The following is a 15,313-nucleotide window of genomic DNA, read 5'->3' on the forward strand; positions in this document are numbered from 1 at the left end:
CCCGGGGGACACCACGTCCCTGCGGACCTTCCATGCCTCACTGTCACTGCAGATCAGAGCAAAGGGCCAGGGCTCAGCCCAAGACAAGGCCAGGTGGTGGCCAGAGCCAGTGAAGGAGGCAGGGTAGCCCGGGCCTCGCCTTCTAGTTAGTTACTGAGCCCCCACTCTATGCCTTGAAGCCCCTCAGGGTGGTGAGGTCCTGTCATCTCATCTCACAGAAGGGTGGCCTGAGGCTAAAGTGCTTCGTAGCTTGCTCTCAGTTCAGGGCTGGAGGCCAGCCACCAACTCCAGGGCCTGACTCTCCTTCTGTGCTACCCTGCCTCGGCTCCCAGCTCTAGGGGGCAGTGGCCCACCTTGGGGAGGCTGGGGCCGGCTGGGGCAGGCCACGGGCGGCAAGGATTGGTCCTGCAAGCTGGTGCTCCTTGGAGAAGGGGCCAGCAATCCGACTGCTGTCCCAGGTCCCAGCCCTCCCGCCCTCGACAGTGAGACAGCTCCTTGTGCAGGCTGGTGGCTTCACTTGGGAGAGCTCAGGTAGTCCCAGCAACCCAAGGGTTGGATGAATTACAAAGAAAGCCGACAGGCTGAGTGACCTGCCCAAGGCCACACTGCTAAGTGGCAGTGAGGTTGGGACCCAAGTCTGCCTGCCTCCCCAAAGGCCAGCCCTTCACCTTCCCAGGGCAGACAAGCCAGAGCAGGCCCTGGGTACAACAGAGAGGGTATCTGGGATGAGGTGAAGCATGACCCCAGGAACCCCAGCCTAAGTCCTGCTCTGGCCCCTGGGTCTGACTGTGGGTTCAGGGATGTTTCCCAGTCGCAAGCAGTCTCTCGGTTGGAAAATCGCAGAGGGGCTGGTCGTGAATTTGGGGAAGGGGCCGCTCTGTGCTCTGGCTGGGATCCCAGACCTACACCCTCCTGGGCCTTCCAGAAGCCCCCAGGTCCACCCCCTCCCCTCCCCAGCTACCAGCCTGCCTCCCCGGCCCGCGCCCAGCCTCCAGGAGCGCCCACTTGCCCTGCCTCCCGGAGCGGAGAGAGCCAACCGGCTGACTGTGCGCCCAGCGCGCGCCGCTGCGTCCGGCGGTTGCCATGGGGACCGCGGGCCTCTGTGACGCCCCGCCCGACCTGGGGGTGGGGGCAGGGTGGGGCGGTAGCCCAGGGCCCCGGGGTGCGGGGAGACTCCGCCGGGTCGGGCCCCTCCACTTGAAGAGCTTCGGGAAGACCGCGCGGGGCGGGGCGGGGCGGGGGGCGCTGTCTGGTCCCAAGACCCGGACTCGGACTCGGACTCGAGCCACTCGTCCGGCCCCCGGCCCCGCCCTCCACCCCGGTCCCAGGAGGACAGAGCAGTCCCGAGGCTTCGCTCCCTCCCTGGGGAACCTGGTTCCTCCCCGACTTGGGAACCACCACGAGTGGCTCTTCCGAAAGCCACGCCCAGAGCAGGATTGCGCAGAGAGGAGTAAACCGAGGCCTGCCGCGCCTATGCCGGGGCCCTGTCCCGGGGTCCTGTCGAGGCTTGGAGGGGTGGGTGCAGGAAAGAGGGCTCTGCTCGCGGTCCCAGCCTGTGCCCCGCTCCCAGGAACCCGTGGGAAGACCTGCGGGGAGCAGCAGTGACCTCATGAGTGGACTGGCAGGTGGGTGACAGTCGTCACCACCCCAGGGAACAGAGCAGGATTGGAGCAGCTGCTTCTGCCATCACTACGCCTGCCTGGGCTGCTATTCCTGATCTGCGTCTGGACCGATTGGTCTCCACGGTTCCAGGGAGCCCGTCAGCCCCTCCCTTGAACCCCATTGTAGCCCCCAGCTGGGCTCAGGACCTCTGGGATGTCTCAGCAAGCCTGGGGCCTCCCCCGGGCAGTAGTCATCCTTGGGGAGGATGGGGGAGGGGAAGGGAGGCAGGGTGCCCTTCCTGTGGGTGTCGCTGCCCCGGGGGGAAGGACAGTGGTGGGCCTCTTCCAGGATAGGGCATCTGTCCCTCAGCCCCCCTGCCAGTCTGTTCTATGTCCAGAGCCTCCCCTGCCCCACAAGTGCACCCCTCCCCTCTGGGTGACCCCATTCTTGGGAAGAGGCTTCCCTGGCTAGGGGCCCATCAGCTCATCCTCAGGCCCAGGCCTGGGTGGGCATGGAGGCCCCAGGAGGTCAGACCTGGGGGGGGGTGCCATTTCTGCCCTCCTCTTCCTGTTTTGGGCTCCCAGCAAATGCTAGCTGTTGTTATTTGGAAAGGGGGGTTGCTGAGGGTTGAGGGGGAAGTTGACACTGGAAAGGGGGAGAGGAGGAAGACACCCCCCACCCTGCAGCCCACCCACAGAGAGGGACAGAGAGACCCCTCCCCACCCCGATCTTCTGGGCCAGGCATGTCTTGGACCTCTGCCATCTCCTTGGCCCCATCCCCTTTTTTCTATTTAACTTTTAAAAATTAAATTCTTAATTTTGAGAGAATTGTAGATTCACACGCAGTTGTAAAAAATACCACAAAGATCCCATGATTCTTGCCCTGTTCTCCCAGTGGAATCATCATCTTTCAGAACATCTGGTCATGCAAGGTCACCCAGGATAGTGAGAGTGACACCGCGAGACATGGAACTGGCCTACCCCACAGGGACCCCCACGTTGCCCTGTGCAGCCCCCCCAACCCCTCCTTTCCCCCAGCAACCACTACTGTCCTCTCCGTCCCTGAAACCGCTGTAGAAAGGAGCCGCATGGCACGCAGCCTTCGGGGACCCCTTTGCTGGGTGTATTTCCTTCCGTCGCTGAGCGGCAGCCCCTGGCATGATGGACAGTACCAGGCTGCGCTGCCCCTGAGCCTTAGGAGCCGTGAGGGTGGGGAGCCTGGTGGTGGCGGGATCACAGGGGGGAGGGTGCGCCTCAACCACAGACCCCCATAGCGTGTCCTCCAGAAAATGAACCCATGGTGTGATGCTCTGGGCTGCCAGCCTCGGCTGAATGCCCAGGAAGCCCCCTCCTCCTCCCAGTAGAGCTCGTCTGGACCCTCACTCGGCCCCTGCAGGCTCAATGCTCTTAGAGACGGGGAAATGGAGGCAGAGAGGTCTAGCACCTTACCCGAGGTCATACGGCTGGTGAGTCCGACAGCAGGTTTAGAACCATGTCTTCTAACCCCATCCCAAGTTGGGGGTCCTCCCCCTCACGCACGCACCTCCCCACCCCCACCAGCACCGTTTTCTGTGGTTGGGGCCAATGGAGGAGGTGAGGCTAACAAGAGAGTGGCGGAGTCGGGGCAGGGCCGTCCTGGGCCAGGAGGGTGAGGGGAGGAAGGGAACGGTGTGTCCCTGAACCTGGAGCTTGGGGGCAGGCAGCTAGGCCAGCAGGAGCGAGGCAAGTCTGAGAACTGCCAACGACAAGACGGACAAAAGTGGCTCTTGCTGCCGGCCACCTGGCCCCGGGGGTGTGTGCAGGGGCAACAGGCTGCTTGGAGGGGAGAGGAGGGTGAAGAGAGGTGCTCTGGGGGTTTGGGGGTGAGGGGATGGAGGAGGGCCCCAGCAGAGAGGTGGCCGTGCGTGGGGTGCTCCCCCAGAGCCCACTGACCAGAGCAGTCGAGGAGGAGCCTCTCTCCCTCTGGGGGATGGGGCCTTCTTCAGGCCCTCTGTCCCAGTCACCTGGAGATGGCCCCCACCGCCCAGCACATGTTCCTGCTGGAAAATGTCCCCGTTCTGACCTCGAGGAGGGGTGAACAGAACCTTGTTTCCGCATCTGTAGGATGCCATGGGGGTTGGAGCCCACTGCGCTCTGTCCCCCGATTCACTCTCTGGCCTTTGCTTGGGCCGACAGGAGGCCTGGGCACCAGGCATGGAGGCCAGAGGACTGAGGAGGGTCCCTCCCTGCCTGCCCTGACCACCAGGTGGAATGTGCTGAGTCCTAGCGGCTGGAACACTGTAGCTCGGAGGGACTGGGAGTGTCCAGTGTTCAGAGCACTTGACCCCAAGCACAGTCAGCACAAGTGAGACCCTCCCACGACCTGAGAGGGCCTCCCTGCGGCCGAGAGGACCAGAGGCTCGAAGCATGGTTTCCCAGGAGAGAAGCAGCATAAGTATAAAGGATTTAAGGAAATTGGTGTGCAAAACCCAGACTTGACGAGCACGGGAGGAGTGCGTGATGGGGTGGGGTGGGCAGATTCCCCGCGAGGCTGGTGGAGCAGAAGCTTCAGGGCCCTTCCAGGCCCTTCCCTAAGTTTGTATTTGTAAGTAGCCTACATTCTTCTCAATTACCGCCTTCCCACAGGATGAGTCTCAGCTCCACAGAGGCTGCCCCTCGGGGCCCCCTGCCCCCTCCAGGCTTTGTGAGTCCCGGAGAGCTGCTCGGACTCCAGGGAGGGCCAGCTCATGGCACCATGGCCACAGTACAGTTTGCACATTGGACGAGCTGTGCCCCAGGAAGCCCCCAGGGTGTGTTTCAGAGAGAAGTGGTCTGCTGCAGTTCTGGGAGCAGGTGGTGGGTGTCCGGCTTCTCCTTGGCCAAACAATCGTCACACCTGTTTGTTGGCCATGTGCAAACCCAGAATGCACATCCAGGCGTTGATCCAGTGTGGAGTTTGGAAGGAGGGTCTCACAGAAGGGGTATGGGCTCAATCATGACCACCAGGCGCTAAAGGGGCTGAGCTGGGGGGAGGCCCTCAAGTGGAGGAGCATGCAGGCTGCCTGGGGCTGGGACCCCACCCACCACAGACCCTGCCTCAGGGCCCCCAGAGTCTGCTCTCTCCATCCTGCCCAGAAACAGAGGCTGACCTGGCAGTGGGCAGAGCCTCAGTGCGCAGGGGGCCTGGCCCCGTCCAGGGAGCTGAGGAAGAGGGGTGGCGCAGGCCCTCCCAGGCTCACCCGCCACCCTTCTGTGCCACGGCACCCCCATTCCCATCCCTGAGGTGGGGGTCAGGTGTCAAAGCCTCCCCCCACCCCCATGGTGGCTGTGGGGGGTCTCCTGGCCTGCAGTGGCCCAGAAGCATGGGCCCATCACCGGTGCGGCACCTACAGAGCCCTTCCGGGGCTCACCGAGCACCCCACAGTCACCACCAGTGTCCCACGTTACCGCGTAACAACCAGAGTGCAGGGAGCTTACCTCACTTGTCCAGAGTCCCAGGCTGCCCCCAGCCCAGCTCCCAGCCTTTGCTGCGGAGCCTCGTGGTGGGCATGTAAGGCCCTGTCCTGCATAGGATTTTTATGTTGAGAGATTTGGCCAACATTTAAAGAACAGGCAGTTTTCTTTTTTAAGATTTTATTTATTTGACACAGAGAGAGAGCAGAAGCAAGGGGAGCGAGCAGCAGGCAGAGGGAGAGGGAGAAGCAGGCTCGCAGGGAGCCTGACGCGGGGCTCCATCCAAAGACCCCGGGATCATGACCTGAGCGGAAGGCAGACGCTTCACCGACTGAGCCCCCCAGGCGCCCCGAGAACAGGCGGTTTCCTACACAAATCCAGCTCTCTTCTGTCCTATTCATGGAACCCCATTTCTCTGAGGGCAAAGCTCAGGTCAAGGGCGGGCGCGCGGTTCACCTGCGCTGACCGCTTTCCCCACCGCGTCCCACTTGCGCCCCCACAGCCCCGCCCCGAGGCCCCGCCCCCGAAGCCCGAGGCCCCGCCCCCGGAGGCGCGTCCTGGGGCCGCACCTGGCCCAGCCCCAAAGAGCGGCTCTGAGCCGTTGGGGCGACACTCTAGAGGGCCAACACAGGAGCCGCCGTCGTGTGGTGGGGGGCTGGAGGGCCACCTTGCACCCCACCCTGGTCTGAACCCCAGCCCGGGAGGCGGGCGGGGGCGGGGGGAGTTGTGCGCGCCTTGTTGGAGGGTTCTCTGGAGTGACCTGAGCCCCACACTCTGCGCCACCAGGGACGCCAGCAGTGAGGCTCGGACCCTCGCCGTCCCACCGGCCCTTCCAGTTTCTGCTGGTCGGAGTCCTCAGTCCTGCCGCTGCGGCCCCTCCCCTGCGGGACCCTGGGTCCGGCGCCCTGAGGACCGGGAGCATGGAGCCCTTCCTCAGGAAGCGGCTGACCTTCCTGTCCTTCTTCTGGGACAAGATCTGGCCGGTGGCCGCGCCAGACGATGGCGTCCCGGGGTTCCCCGACCCTGCGGCCAGTGCTGAGCCAGAGCCCCCCGCCACAGAGCCCTGCAGCCCCCCGGCGCCCACGAAGCTCTTCCAGGCGCTCTATGACTTCAGGGCGCGGTGCTCAGCCGAGCTGAGTGTCAGCCGCGGGGACAGGCTCTATGCCCTCAAGGAGGAGGGCGACTACATCTTTGCCCGCAGGCTCTCCGGCCCGCCCAGTACTGGGCTGGTACCCATCACCCACCTGGCCAAGGCCACCCCGGAGACGCTCTCAGACCACCCGTGAGTATCACCCTGCCCCAGGCAGTCAGGAAAAAGGGCAGGATTGAGTCCCAGGATGGCATGTCCAGGAGCCGTCCTCTTTCCTTCCTTCCCTCCATCCCTCCCTCCCTTCTGTGGCCAGGACCCCTCCAGGCCTGGCCATGCAGCGGTGAGCAAGCACACAGGGGTGGGGGACAGACGCCAGTGACTGTGTCCCCGTGTGGCTAAGAGCAATGACTCCAGCAGGAGCGGTCAGGGAGAGTGGCAAGGAAGCTGGACAGCCTGTATGCATGCCCCTGGCCAGGCACCCAGCATGGCAGCCACTTTGGGACATGGTCCAGCCAGCCAGGCCCTCCTGAATCCCTCTCACACAAGGATTCAGCCCTGGCATTGAGCGCACTCTGGGGGTCTCTCATTCCACGTTAGCTGAGTGGTCACTGCTTGGAGGGCGGGGGCTAGGGTCCTGGGTGCAGTTCCAACTGAGACAGACATGGCCCCTATCCTCCTGGGGCTCCCGATGAGGACATAAGTGAGCAGAGAGGCCATCCAGATGCGGTGAGGGATGAGGGGGTGACCAGAGGGTAGAGGGGGTGATATGCTGAGTCCGAGAGGTGCATTCACCTGCTCCCTCACTGGTCCACATTCACCCAGAACTCTCCGTGCTGCACTGGCCAAGTATGGGGCACAAATGGCCCTGGAATTGCTCCCAGAGAAGCTTGTTTTGAGAGGGGATGCAGGTGGGGGAAGCTCACCCATTCCCCCCAGCATGCCCAAGACCCCTAGGGCCGGGAGAGTCCACAGGCAGGGACGGGCTGGCGTGAACACCTGGCTGTTGGCTTGCCAGTCTGCAATCATGGAGGGAGGCAGAGAGTGGAGGCTCTCCCACAGGGCCTGGAGAAGAGCTGACCTCTCAGCTCAGGCTTAGGGTCTGTGGGACAGGGTAGCCTCCTAGTACAGCCGTGTGCTGGCTCCACCCGGGCTCTGTCTATGGTGGTGGACATGATGCAGGGGCCTCAAGCATTGGATCCAAATTCTGGTTGTGCCCCCCAGCCCACCCCCGTCTTTCCCCTGGATGCATTGGATCAGCCTGGATGTCATGGCCTTTGCAATTCCTGATGTCTAGACAGATGTGGTACAGCGATGCCAACCCCCCCCTCCCCCGCCCCAGCACGCATGGAGGTGATGTCTGGGTGAGAAAAGACCATAATGTGATTGGTGAACAGCTCAGCTGCCCAGACCTCACCCCGACAATGGCTTCTTGTCCTGTGCCCAGCTGGGTTGGGCCTGAGCCCCCGACGTGTCCTCTGCAGACCAGCATTGGGTCTCAACTTCACTAGGCCATCCCGTTTCCCGGGAGCCCCTCGGCACTCCCACAGCCTCCTGGCGGATTTGCATGTGGCATGGGAAATCCGAGTCCCAGGAAGGCCCCTCTGGGGGGACTCTGGCCCCCGCCCCAGGCCTAGCCCACTGGGAGCGGTGGGAGGGACCAGGCAGCCATTCCGATAGGGAGGGGGCGCACAGTCACTCTGCAAGTGGAAGACAAATCCCATGAGCCACTCTTCGAGGCGGCAGCGGCAGGGCTGGGAGGGTCAGAGGGGGTGGTGCCGGGAGGAGGTCGTAATGACTGTTTGCCTGGGCCCAAGATGAAAGGGCTGGCTGCACGCACAGTGTCATTAGTCCCAGACACCTGGCCATCTGTCCCCAGGGCCAGACTGGCTGGGCAGGGGGAGGACCCTCAACCCTGACAGTGAGGCTCCTCTCATCTTATCTCAGCCACTGCCCCACCCCAGGGAGAGATTCCCCAGAACATCCCCGGCCCTCGGCTCCAGGGGAGGGCTGGGATGAGGACACTTGAGCTTCTCCGCTCGCCCACAGTCCTGGGAGGGGGCTCTCCCAGCTGGTGGGCGTCAGAAGGCGGCGCCTGGCTGCAGGAGGCCCTCGGCGGACGGAGCCCGGCAGCCTCGTGGGGTTGTACCTCCTGCTCCTGAATCAGTGTCGAGAACTGAGTTCCTCAGCTTTCCCCGAGCCTGCTGCCCAGCTACGTCTGGTCTTGGGGACCCACGTCCCCGTGTCCTTGACCCTTCTCTGCCCTGCGTGCTGGTCTTACCTCCTAGTGCTGCTGGGGCCTCTGCCTCTGTCTGCCGTCGCCCCAGGCTTCCTGTCTCCAGCCCTTTCCTCTTGGCCGCCCCTCAGCCCAGCCCCAGGGTTGGCTCTGGCCAGGTTGGTGCCTGTGCCAGGCGCAGGCCCATCTCTGTCCCCCTCCTGCCGGGCCCTGGCCTCACCCCAGGCTCCAGCAGCACCCACCTGCCCAGGCACCGCCCATCCACCCAGTCCCCCCTTTTCAGGGCACTCCCTCCTTGTGTCAACTCACTTTGAGTCATGCTTTGGGTCCTCTAGGATAACTGCTGGTCCTGCACCCCCAGGTAGGGGTCAGAGCCAACCCCCTGGCCCCCAGGACCCCATGTTTCCCCCCATCAGAGTGGACGAGGGCCATGCTCACAGGGCTGTCCCCCGAGCGACTGAGGCTCTCCCTTAGGCAGCAGGCCTCCTGCCCCTGGGTCCCCAGAATCTCCAGGAAGCAGGAGGCTCCAGGGTAGGAAGCTGACTCAGGTGTGGGGTTCCCCTCCCTGGGCCTTGGGAAGCAGACACAGGCGATGGGGTGGGACCAGGAGCTTTTCCGCTTTCCTTCCAAGAATGTGGAGCCAGGGAGGGGCATGGGGTGTGACTCAGGTGGACTGCGGCCCAGATGGGGTGTCAGGTGGGGGGGGGCCCAGCAGGCCCTCCCCCTGCCCTGCTCCATGCTCAGGTGTGTGGGCTCCTGGAATCTGGGCATTCTACTCAGACTGAGGAGTGGGCCCCTAGGAGCCCCTGCTGTCCGAGTGCTCAGAGAGGGAGCATCTCTGTATGTGTAGAGGGCCAGGGGCTCAGGCTGCCTGCACTGGGCAGGGCCCCCAGAGGCAGACATGTGATGCTTTGAGCCTCCTCCAGCCTTCCCGGACCCCCTGCCCAGCCTGGCTCAGCTGCCTCCTCCAGGGCTTTCCTGGCCAAGCTTCTGTCGGCCCCACCTGTCCACCTCTCAGGGCAAGTGGGCCGTGCCTGGCCAGGTGGAGCTGGTGGTCCTCCCCACACAGCTGCAGCCCGGGGGCTGCTCATCAGGGCCCCCTGGCTCCTTGTAGACACCACCCCCCCGTAGGGGCTCAGCAGTCTTGAGTTTGGCAGGTTAGCCCCCGGCTGGGGCTGGCTGGTTCTGTGAGCAGGGCTAATGGGGAATCGCTGGCTGAGGTGTGTGGACAGTCTCACCTGTCTCAGGTCACTGCTGGGGGCACTGAGGGCTTGGGGCGGGTGCAGACCCGGGATCAGGACCCCTGCCCTGGGCTCTGGGGGCCCTTGTCCCTGAGAGACGGCGGGAGTCGGGCTCGGGCCTGCGGCCTGAACAGCATGGGCGTCAGGGCCTCTGAGCAGCGTGGGAGCAGGGGTCCCTCGGGCCCGGGCCTGGTGGTGACCGCCGCGCCCGCCCTTGGCAGCTGGTACTTCAGCGGCATCAGCCGCGCCGGGGCCCAGCAGCTGCTCCTGTCCCCAGCCAATGCACCGGGTGCCTTCCTCATTCGGCCCAGTGAGAGCAGCCACGGGGACTACTCGCTATCTGGTACCGGACGGCCGCTCGCGCCTCTGTCCCCGCACTGGCCTTGGGGTGGGGGCTCCCCAGGCTTTGCTGGCCCCACGTCAGGCCTGGTCACCTCACGCGTCCGCTCGCCTGCTGGTCCGTCCACCTCCAGGCTCACTACCTGCCCCCCACCCCTCGTTCCCTCGCCTGCCCATCCCCCACCACGGCTCGCTCCTCACTCACCCTCCCTTCCTTGGTCCACTCACTCTCGGACTCATCCACGCGCCGGGGGTCCACCGAGTGCCCGCCCTGGGCCCTGTCACTGCCCCTCCGGCTTGTAGCTGCCCACACTCCCTCCTTTCCCATGCGACCCAGGGAAGGTTGTGGTGCTGATCTGCTCCCCTGGCCCGGGTGCTGGGAGGGTCTGGGCCAGGCTGCGGCAAGACACGGCCCTCACCTGTGCGCACCCCCAGTGCGCGCGCAGGCCAAGGTCCGCCACTACCGCATCTCCATGGCCGCCGACGGTCTCTACCTGCAGAAGGGCCGCCTCTTCCACAGCCTGGAGGAGCTCCTCGCCTACTACAAGGCCAACTGGAAGCTGATCCGGAACCCACTGCTGCAGCCCTGTGTGCCCCAGGTGGGCCAGTCCCCGGCCGCGCCTCCCGCCCAGCTGCCCAGCACGTGTCCGGGGCTGTGAGCAAGGCAGCAGCCCGGCCGGGCTCCCAGCATGGCTGGGGGGTCCGGAAAGGCCTGGGGGCCCTGGGGGCCCCGGCCACACCTCCACACTCCGGCCAGGGCCCTGCCTGGGGTTGGGTTTGCTCTCACGGGCGGGCAGGGCATCTCCGTCTCTGGGGACTTCTGGGGCTGGGGGTGTGGTGAGACCTGTAGGGTCCCCCCAGTCCCAGACCCAGCCCTGCAGAGGGGCCGTGAGGGCTGGGCGCAAGCTTGGGGAGGCGTCTGGGGAGGGGCCGCACCTGCCGCAGGCGGAAGCTGGAGGAGGGGACGCTCGCCTGGGCCGTGGGCACGAGCGGTCCTGCCGGGGGCAGCAATCCAGTTCCTCCGGTTGCTAATGACAGCCTGGCTGGGGCTGTAATGACTATTCGTGGGTGGGTGTCCACCTCCAGCAAATGTGCCACTTAGGTCCAGAAGCGAGTGGGGCCAGGCTTCTGGAGGTCCGCACCTGGCTCCCCTGGCCTCGGCCTGGCCGAGCGGCTGCAGGCCTGGCGCTCCCAGAGACACTGCCCCCCCCCTTCCAGGGAGCAGCAAGCAGAGGTACGGAGTGCCCCCCACCCCCTCAGAAGCTCCCCCAGCAGGACGAGTGGGAGCGGCCTCACTCCGAGTTTGCCCTGCGGAGGAAACTGGGTGAAGGCTACTTCGGGGAGGTGTGGGAAGCCCTGTGGCTTGGCTCCACACCAGTGGCGGTCAAGGTCATTAAGTCAGGTGGGTGAGGCCTGCTGGCCCCTGCCCGCCCTGCCCTCTGACCTCTGGAGCCCTGGGGCAGCGCCAGGGTGGTGTGGGCAGGTCCTGGAGCCGTGCCCTCTCCTGCAGCCTACATGAAGCTCGCAGACCTCAGCAAGGAGATCCAGACACTCAAGAGCCTGAAGCATGAGCGTCTCATCCGGCTGCACGCTGTGTGCTCCACGGGCCAGCCCGTGTACATCGTCACCGAGCTCATGCGCAAGGGCAGCCTGCAGGCCTTCCTGGGGAGTGAGTGGGTGCCCCCGCCGGCCGGTAGCCGTCTGGGTGACCCAGGCTTCCATGCACAGCCGTGACCTCCTGGCCCCCTTCTCGGCACAGGCCTTTGATGTTGCACCAGGCTTGACCGTCTGAGGCCCAGAGGGTTGCTGCGGGCTCTGGCCAGCAGTGGGTTCGGGCCCGGGCCTGGGCCAGTCCTGTGCCTTGTGGAGGGGGGCAGTCAGAGCCTCGCGGTTCCAGGCTGAGCTGAGTGCAGTGGGGTCGGGCGCATCCGTGTCGCCAGCCCTGTGCACCTCCCCTGGGTCTGGTCTCTCCTGGGGGCCCAGGCCGGGTTGCCCAGGAGCAGCCTCCCTGAGTGGTCACTGCACAGCACGGTGCCCCCTGCAGCCTGGGCCACCCCATCTTTGGGGCGAGGACACTGAGGCACGGAGGGAAGTGACGGTGCAGACCCCCGCCCCCCTGAGTGTCCGCCTTGCCCCACAGGCCCTGAGGGGCGGGCCGTGGGCCTGCCTCTCCTGCTGAGCTTTGCCTGCCAGGTGGCTGAGGGCATGAGCTACCTGGAGGACCGGCGCATCGTGCACCGCGACCTCGCGGCCAGGAACGTGCTCGTGGGCGATGACCTGGCATGCAAGGTGGCTGACTTTGGCCTGGCCCGGCTGCTCAAGGTCAGTTCGGGGCTGGGACCCCTGACCCCGCCGTGGCTGGGAGGGGAGGGTGCCACTCCATCCACCCACCACTGGTCTCCCCTCACCCAGGATGACATCTACTCCCCAAGCAGTGGCTCCAAGATCCCTGTCAAGTGGACGGCACCCGAGGCAGCCAACTACCGCATCTACTCCCAGAAGTCGGACGTCTGGTCCTTTGGAGTTCTCCTCTATGAGGTCTTCACCTATGGCCAGTGTCCCTATGAAGGTGGGCTGCAAGGGAGCCTGAGGGAGGAGGCAAGGCCTCCACCAGGCCTGTGTGGTCTGAGGGAGGAGGCACACCCTGCTCGGGGGTCCCGGAAGGGGCGCCACGCCTCCAGACCACCTGCTGGGCAGGGTCTGGCCAGGAGCTGGGGGGAGGTGTCTACCGTGACCCCCACGCAGAAGCGAGGCTGCCCTGCCCAGCCCCTCTCATTGCCCCTCTGCAGGACTGAGCAACCACGAGACCCTGCAGCAGGTCACACGAGGGTACCGGCTGCCGCGCCCAGCCTCCTGCCCGGCGGAGATCTACACGCTCATGTTGGAGTGCTGGAAGGGCAGCCCCGAGGAGCGGCCGGCCTTCGCGACGCTGCAGAAGAAGCTGAATGCGGCCCATAGGCGCCTCGCCCCTGCCCACACGTGACCTGGGGCGCTGGACACAGGGGCTGGGGCCACTCCTCCCTGCCCGGCGTGTCCCCCCAGGATGATGCTGGCTGTCGACCCGTGCAGGGGTGCCAGCGGCCTGGAACGGCCTCTGGTTGTGGGCCTCGCACCCTGACACGCGTGCTGACCAGCACACACGTGTGCGCGGAAGACAGACACACGCAGACACCCACTCAGAAGGGGCAGGTGTCCCTGGCCAGGGAAGATCTCGGCATAGCAGTCGGGGTGGGACCTGTATGGGTTCTGGCCTCGGGGATTTGCTGGACAGAGAAGCCCTGAGCCTGGTCCACGGCCCCCTGCCCACACCTGTGGCCCCGGGCAGCCCCGACTCCTCCCAGGGCCGAGAGCCAGAGACAGGGCTCCCCAGTTTTCTGCCAAGTCCCCCGTGGCCGATGCTGGGAAGGCAGACCCCGGGCACGGGGCCGATGCGGCACGGGCTGGGCACACCGGCTGCCTGTGTAAGACCCATGTGCTGAATAAATACGCGGTGACTGGTTCAGACACACGCCCAGACACGCGTCGCACATGGGCCGCGGCCCCCAGACCCGGAACCGGAGCTGGAGCTGACGGGGTGGCCCGCCAGCTGGCTCATCGAGGCAGAGCTGGCCCCTGTGGCCCGGGCCCCCGCCCCAGGGGACCCTGTTCCCACAGGAAGCATGACCTCTGCAGGCTGCAGGGGTGAACAGCCCACTCCGTGTCCCTGGGGCAGCGACTGAAGTGAGGGAGGGGAGGGCTGGGTGGGGCCACGGGCAGGTGAGGCTGTGTGGCCGTTTCTGGGGGTGGGAGACGGTCGGGGTCCTTCTCTGGGGCGGGGCAGAGGTCAGGGAGGCAGAGTCTGTCTCAGTGGTTCAGGGTCCTGGGTGCGGGCTGCGCAGGGTCAAGCAGGGGTGGGGCCAGCTGCCACGGTGTGCGGGCAGCTGGGTCACAACCAGCTCCCTGGGGAGAAGGAAGCAGCCTGCTCCCTCCAGGGCTGACTTCAAGCCGCTGTTGGCATCACTGAATGAGGAGCTGGGTGGGACAAGCTGGTTCTCACTCACCCCACCAGCTCCAGTTGCCACGAGATGGACCGGAGGGGCAAGGGACCAGGCGGGTGTGGTCTGTGTTCAGGGTCCTCATCCCCCAGCCTCCTGTGACCCCAGAAGGCTTGTGGGACGGAAGGGCAGAGGCATGCAAAGCTGCCCTCTGTTCCTTGTCCCCTGGAGGGAACATTCCTCTATGCACAGTTTAGGGTCAGCTCCGCACCTGCTGAGGCCCGTTAGCTCCTCCCCACGGACCACAGGCCCTGCCCACGGGCTGGTGCAGGGGGGACCCGGGAGCCCACACTCGGCACAGAGGCTGTGCAGGGCTGGAGTGGTGGGGGGCTTCCTGGAGGAGAGGGTGCTGAGGTCACCACAGGCGAGGGCAGCACAGAGGGAGGAGGTAGGCTCGAGCCCCCCAGATCGGCCTGGGTGTGGGGCAGGGCTGAGCTGGGAGAGGGCAGGGGCCCCTTGGAGCCTTGGGTGCCAGGCTTGGGCCAGCCCCCACCCGGGGGGCTGGTGGGAGCAGCAGGGCTTGGCCTGCAGCCTGGATGCCTCCGTCCTGCCCTGGGAGGGCTGAGGGGCCTCCTGGTGAGAGACGGAACTGGACACCTCCTGACACAGCGGCAGGTCAGTGTGGTGCGGGGCTGGGCAGCCGGCGCTGAGGGAAGGGGTGTGCTGGGCTTGGGACCAGAGGCGGGTGCGCGTGGGGGTCACTGGTGCATTCCTAGCGTGTCTCATCAGCCACAGGCCGAGCGGGTTTGCTGCTCTGGAGCCTCCAGGAAGGCGGGGGACTTTCCGTCTCAGTGCTGTCCTGCTTCCTGGTGTTGGCGGGCACAAGCCTGGGTGTCTGCCTGAGAGACACCCCAAGGCCCCTGGGCGTGAGCTCATGGCCGGGCCCGAGGGCAGGGGTGCCGGGAGCGTGCTTTCCCACAGTGAGGGCCGGACACGCAGCAGGGACGCCTTGGAGCCCCGGGCTCCCCGGCCTAGCCCTGCCCTCTGCTCGGCTCCCTGGCCCCTTCCCCACCCTGGTCAGCACTGAACGGGGCTGCCAGAATGGTTGTGAACTTACTGAGTAATACACGCTCCTCATGGGGGGAGTCGTGCCCATACATCAGGCTTAGTACACGACCCCCCGGTTGTTGTCCTCCTGGGGCTCCCGTCATGGGGCAGAGTCCCCGCACCCTCTCAGACGTGGTGGCCGAGGGCGGATGGCACTCAGCCTGAGCCCCCTTCACTCCCTGGTCCCCACCTCCCCTCAGGGCTCTTCCTTCTCTGCTGTGGCCCCTCCTGCCCCCCACCCCACGGCCTCCATGTGGGCTCCCTCTTTCTAGCACCTGCCCACCTTTTCCGGTCC

General features: G+C 65.6%; 1 protein-coding gene across 1 annotated transcript; it reads left to right on the plus strand.

The window, feature by feature from the left end:
• Positions 1-5,954: 5,954 nt before the first annotated feature.
• SRMS (src-related kinase lacking C-terminal regulatory tyrosine and N-terminal myristylation sites) lies at positions 5,955-13,263 on the plus strand. The gene is made up of 8 exons (XM_032387779.1): positions 5,955-6,316; positions 9,820-9,941; positions 10,373-10,536; positions 11,198-11,339; positions 11,448-11,606; positions 12,078-12,259; positions 12,350-12,506; positions 12,727-13,263. Exons 1-8 carry the CDS (start codon positions 5,955-5,957, stop codon positions 12,918-12,920), a joined length of 1,482 nt encoding a protein of 493 aa, XP_032243670.1. The 3' UTR covers positions 12,921-13,263.
• The last annotated feature ends 2,050 nt before the right edge of the window (positions 13,264-15,313 follow it).

Source organism: Phoca vitulina, unplaced genomic scaffold, assembly GCF_004348235.1.
Source record: "Phoca vitulina isolate PV1807 unplaced genomic scaffold, GSC_HSeal_1.0 scaffold50, whole genome shotgun sequence".
NCBI lineage: Eukaryota > Metazoa > Chordata > Mammalia > Carnivora > Phocidae > Phoca > Phoca vitulina.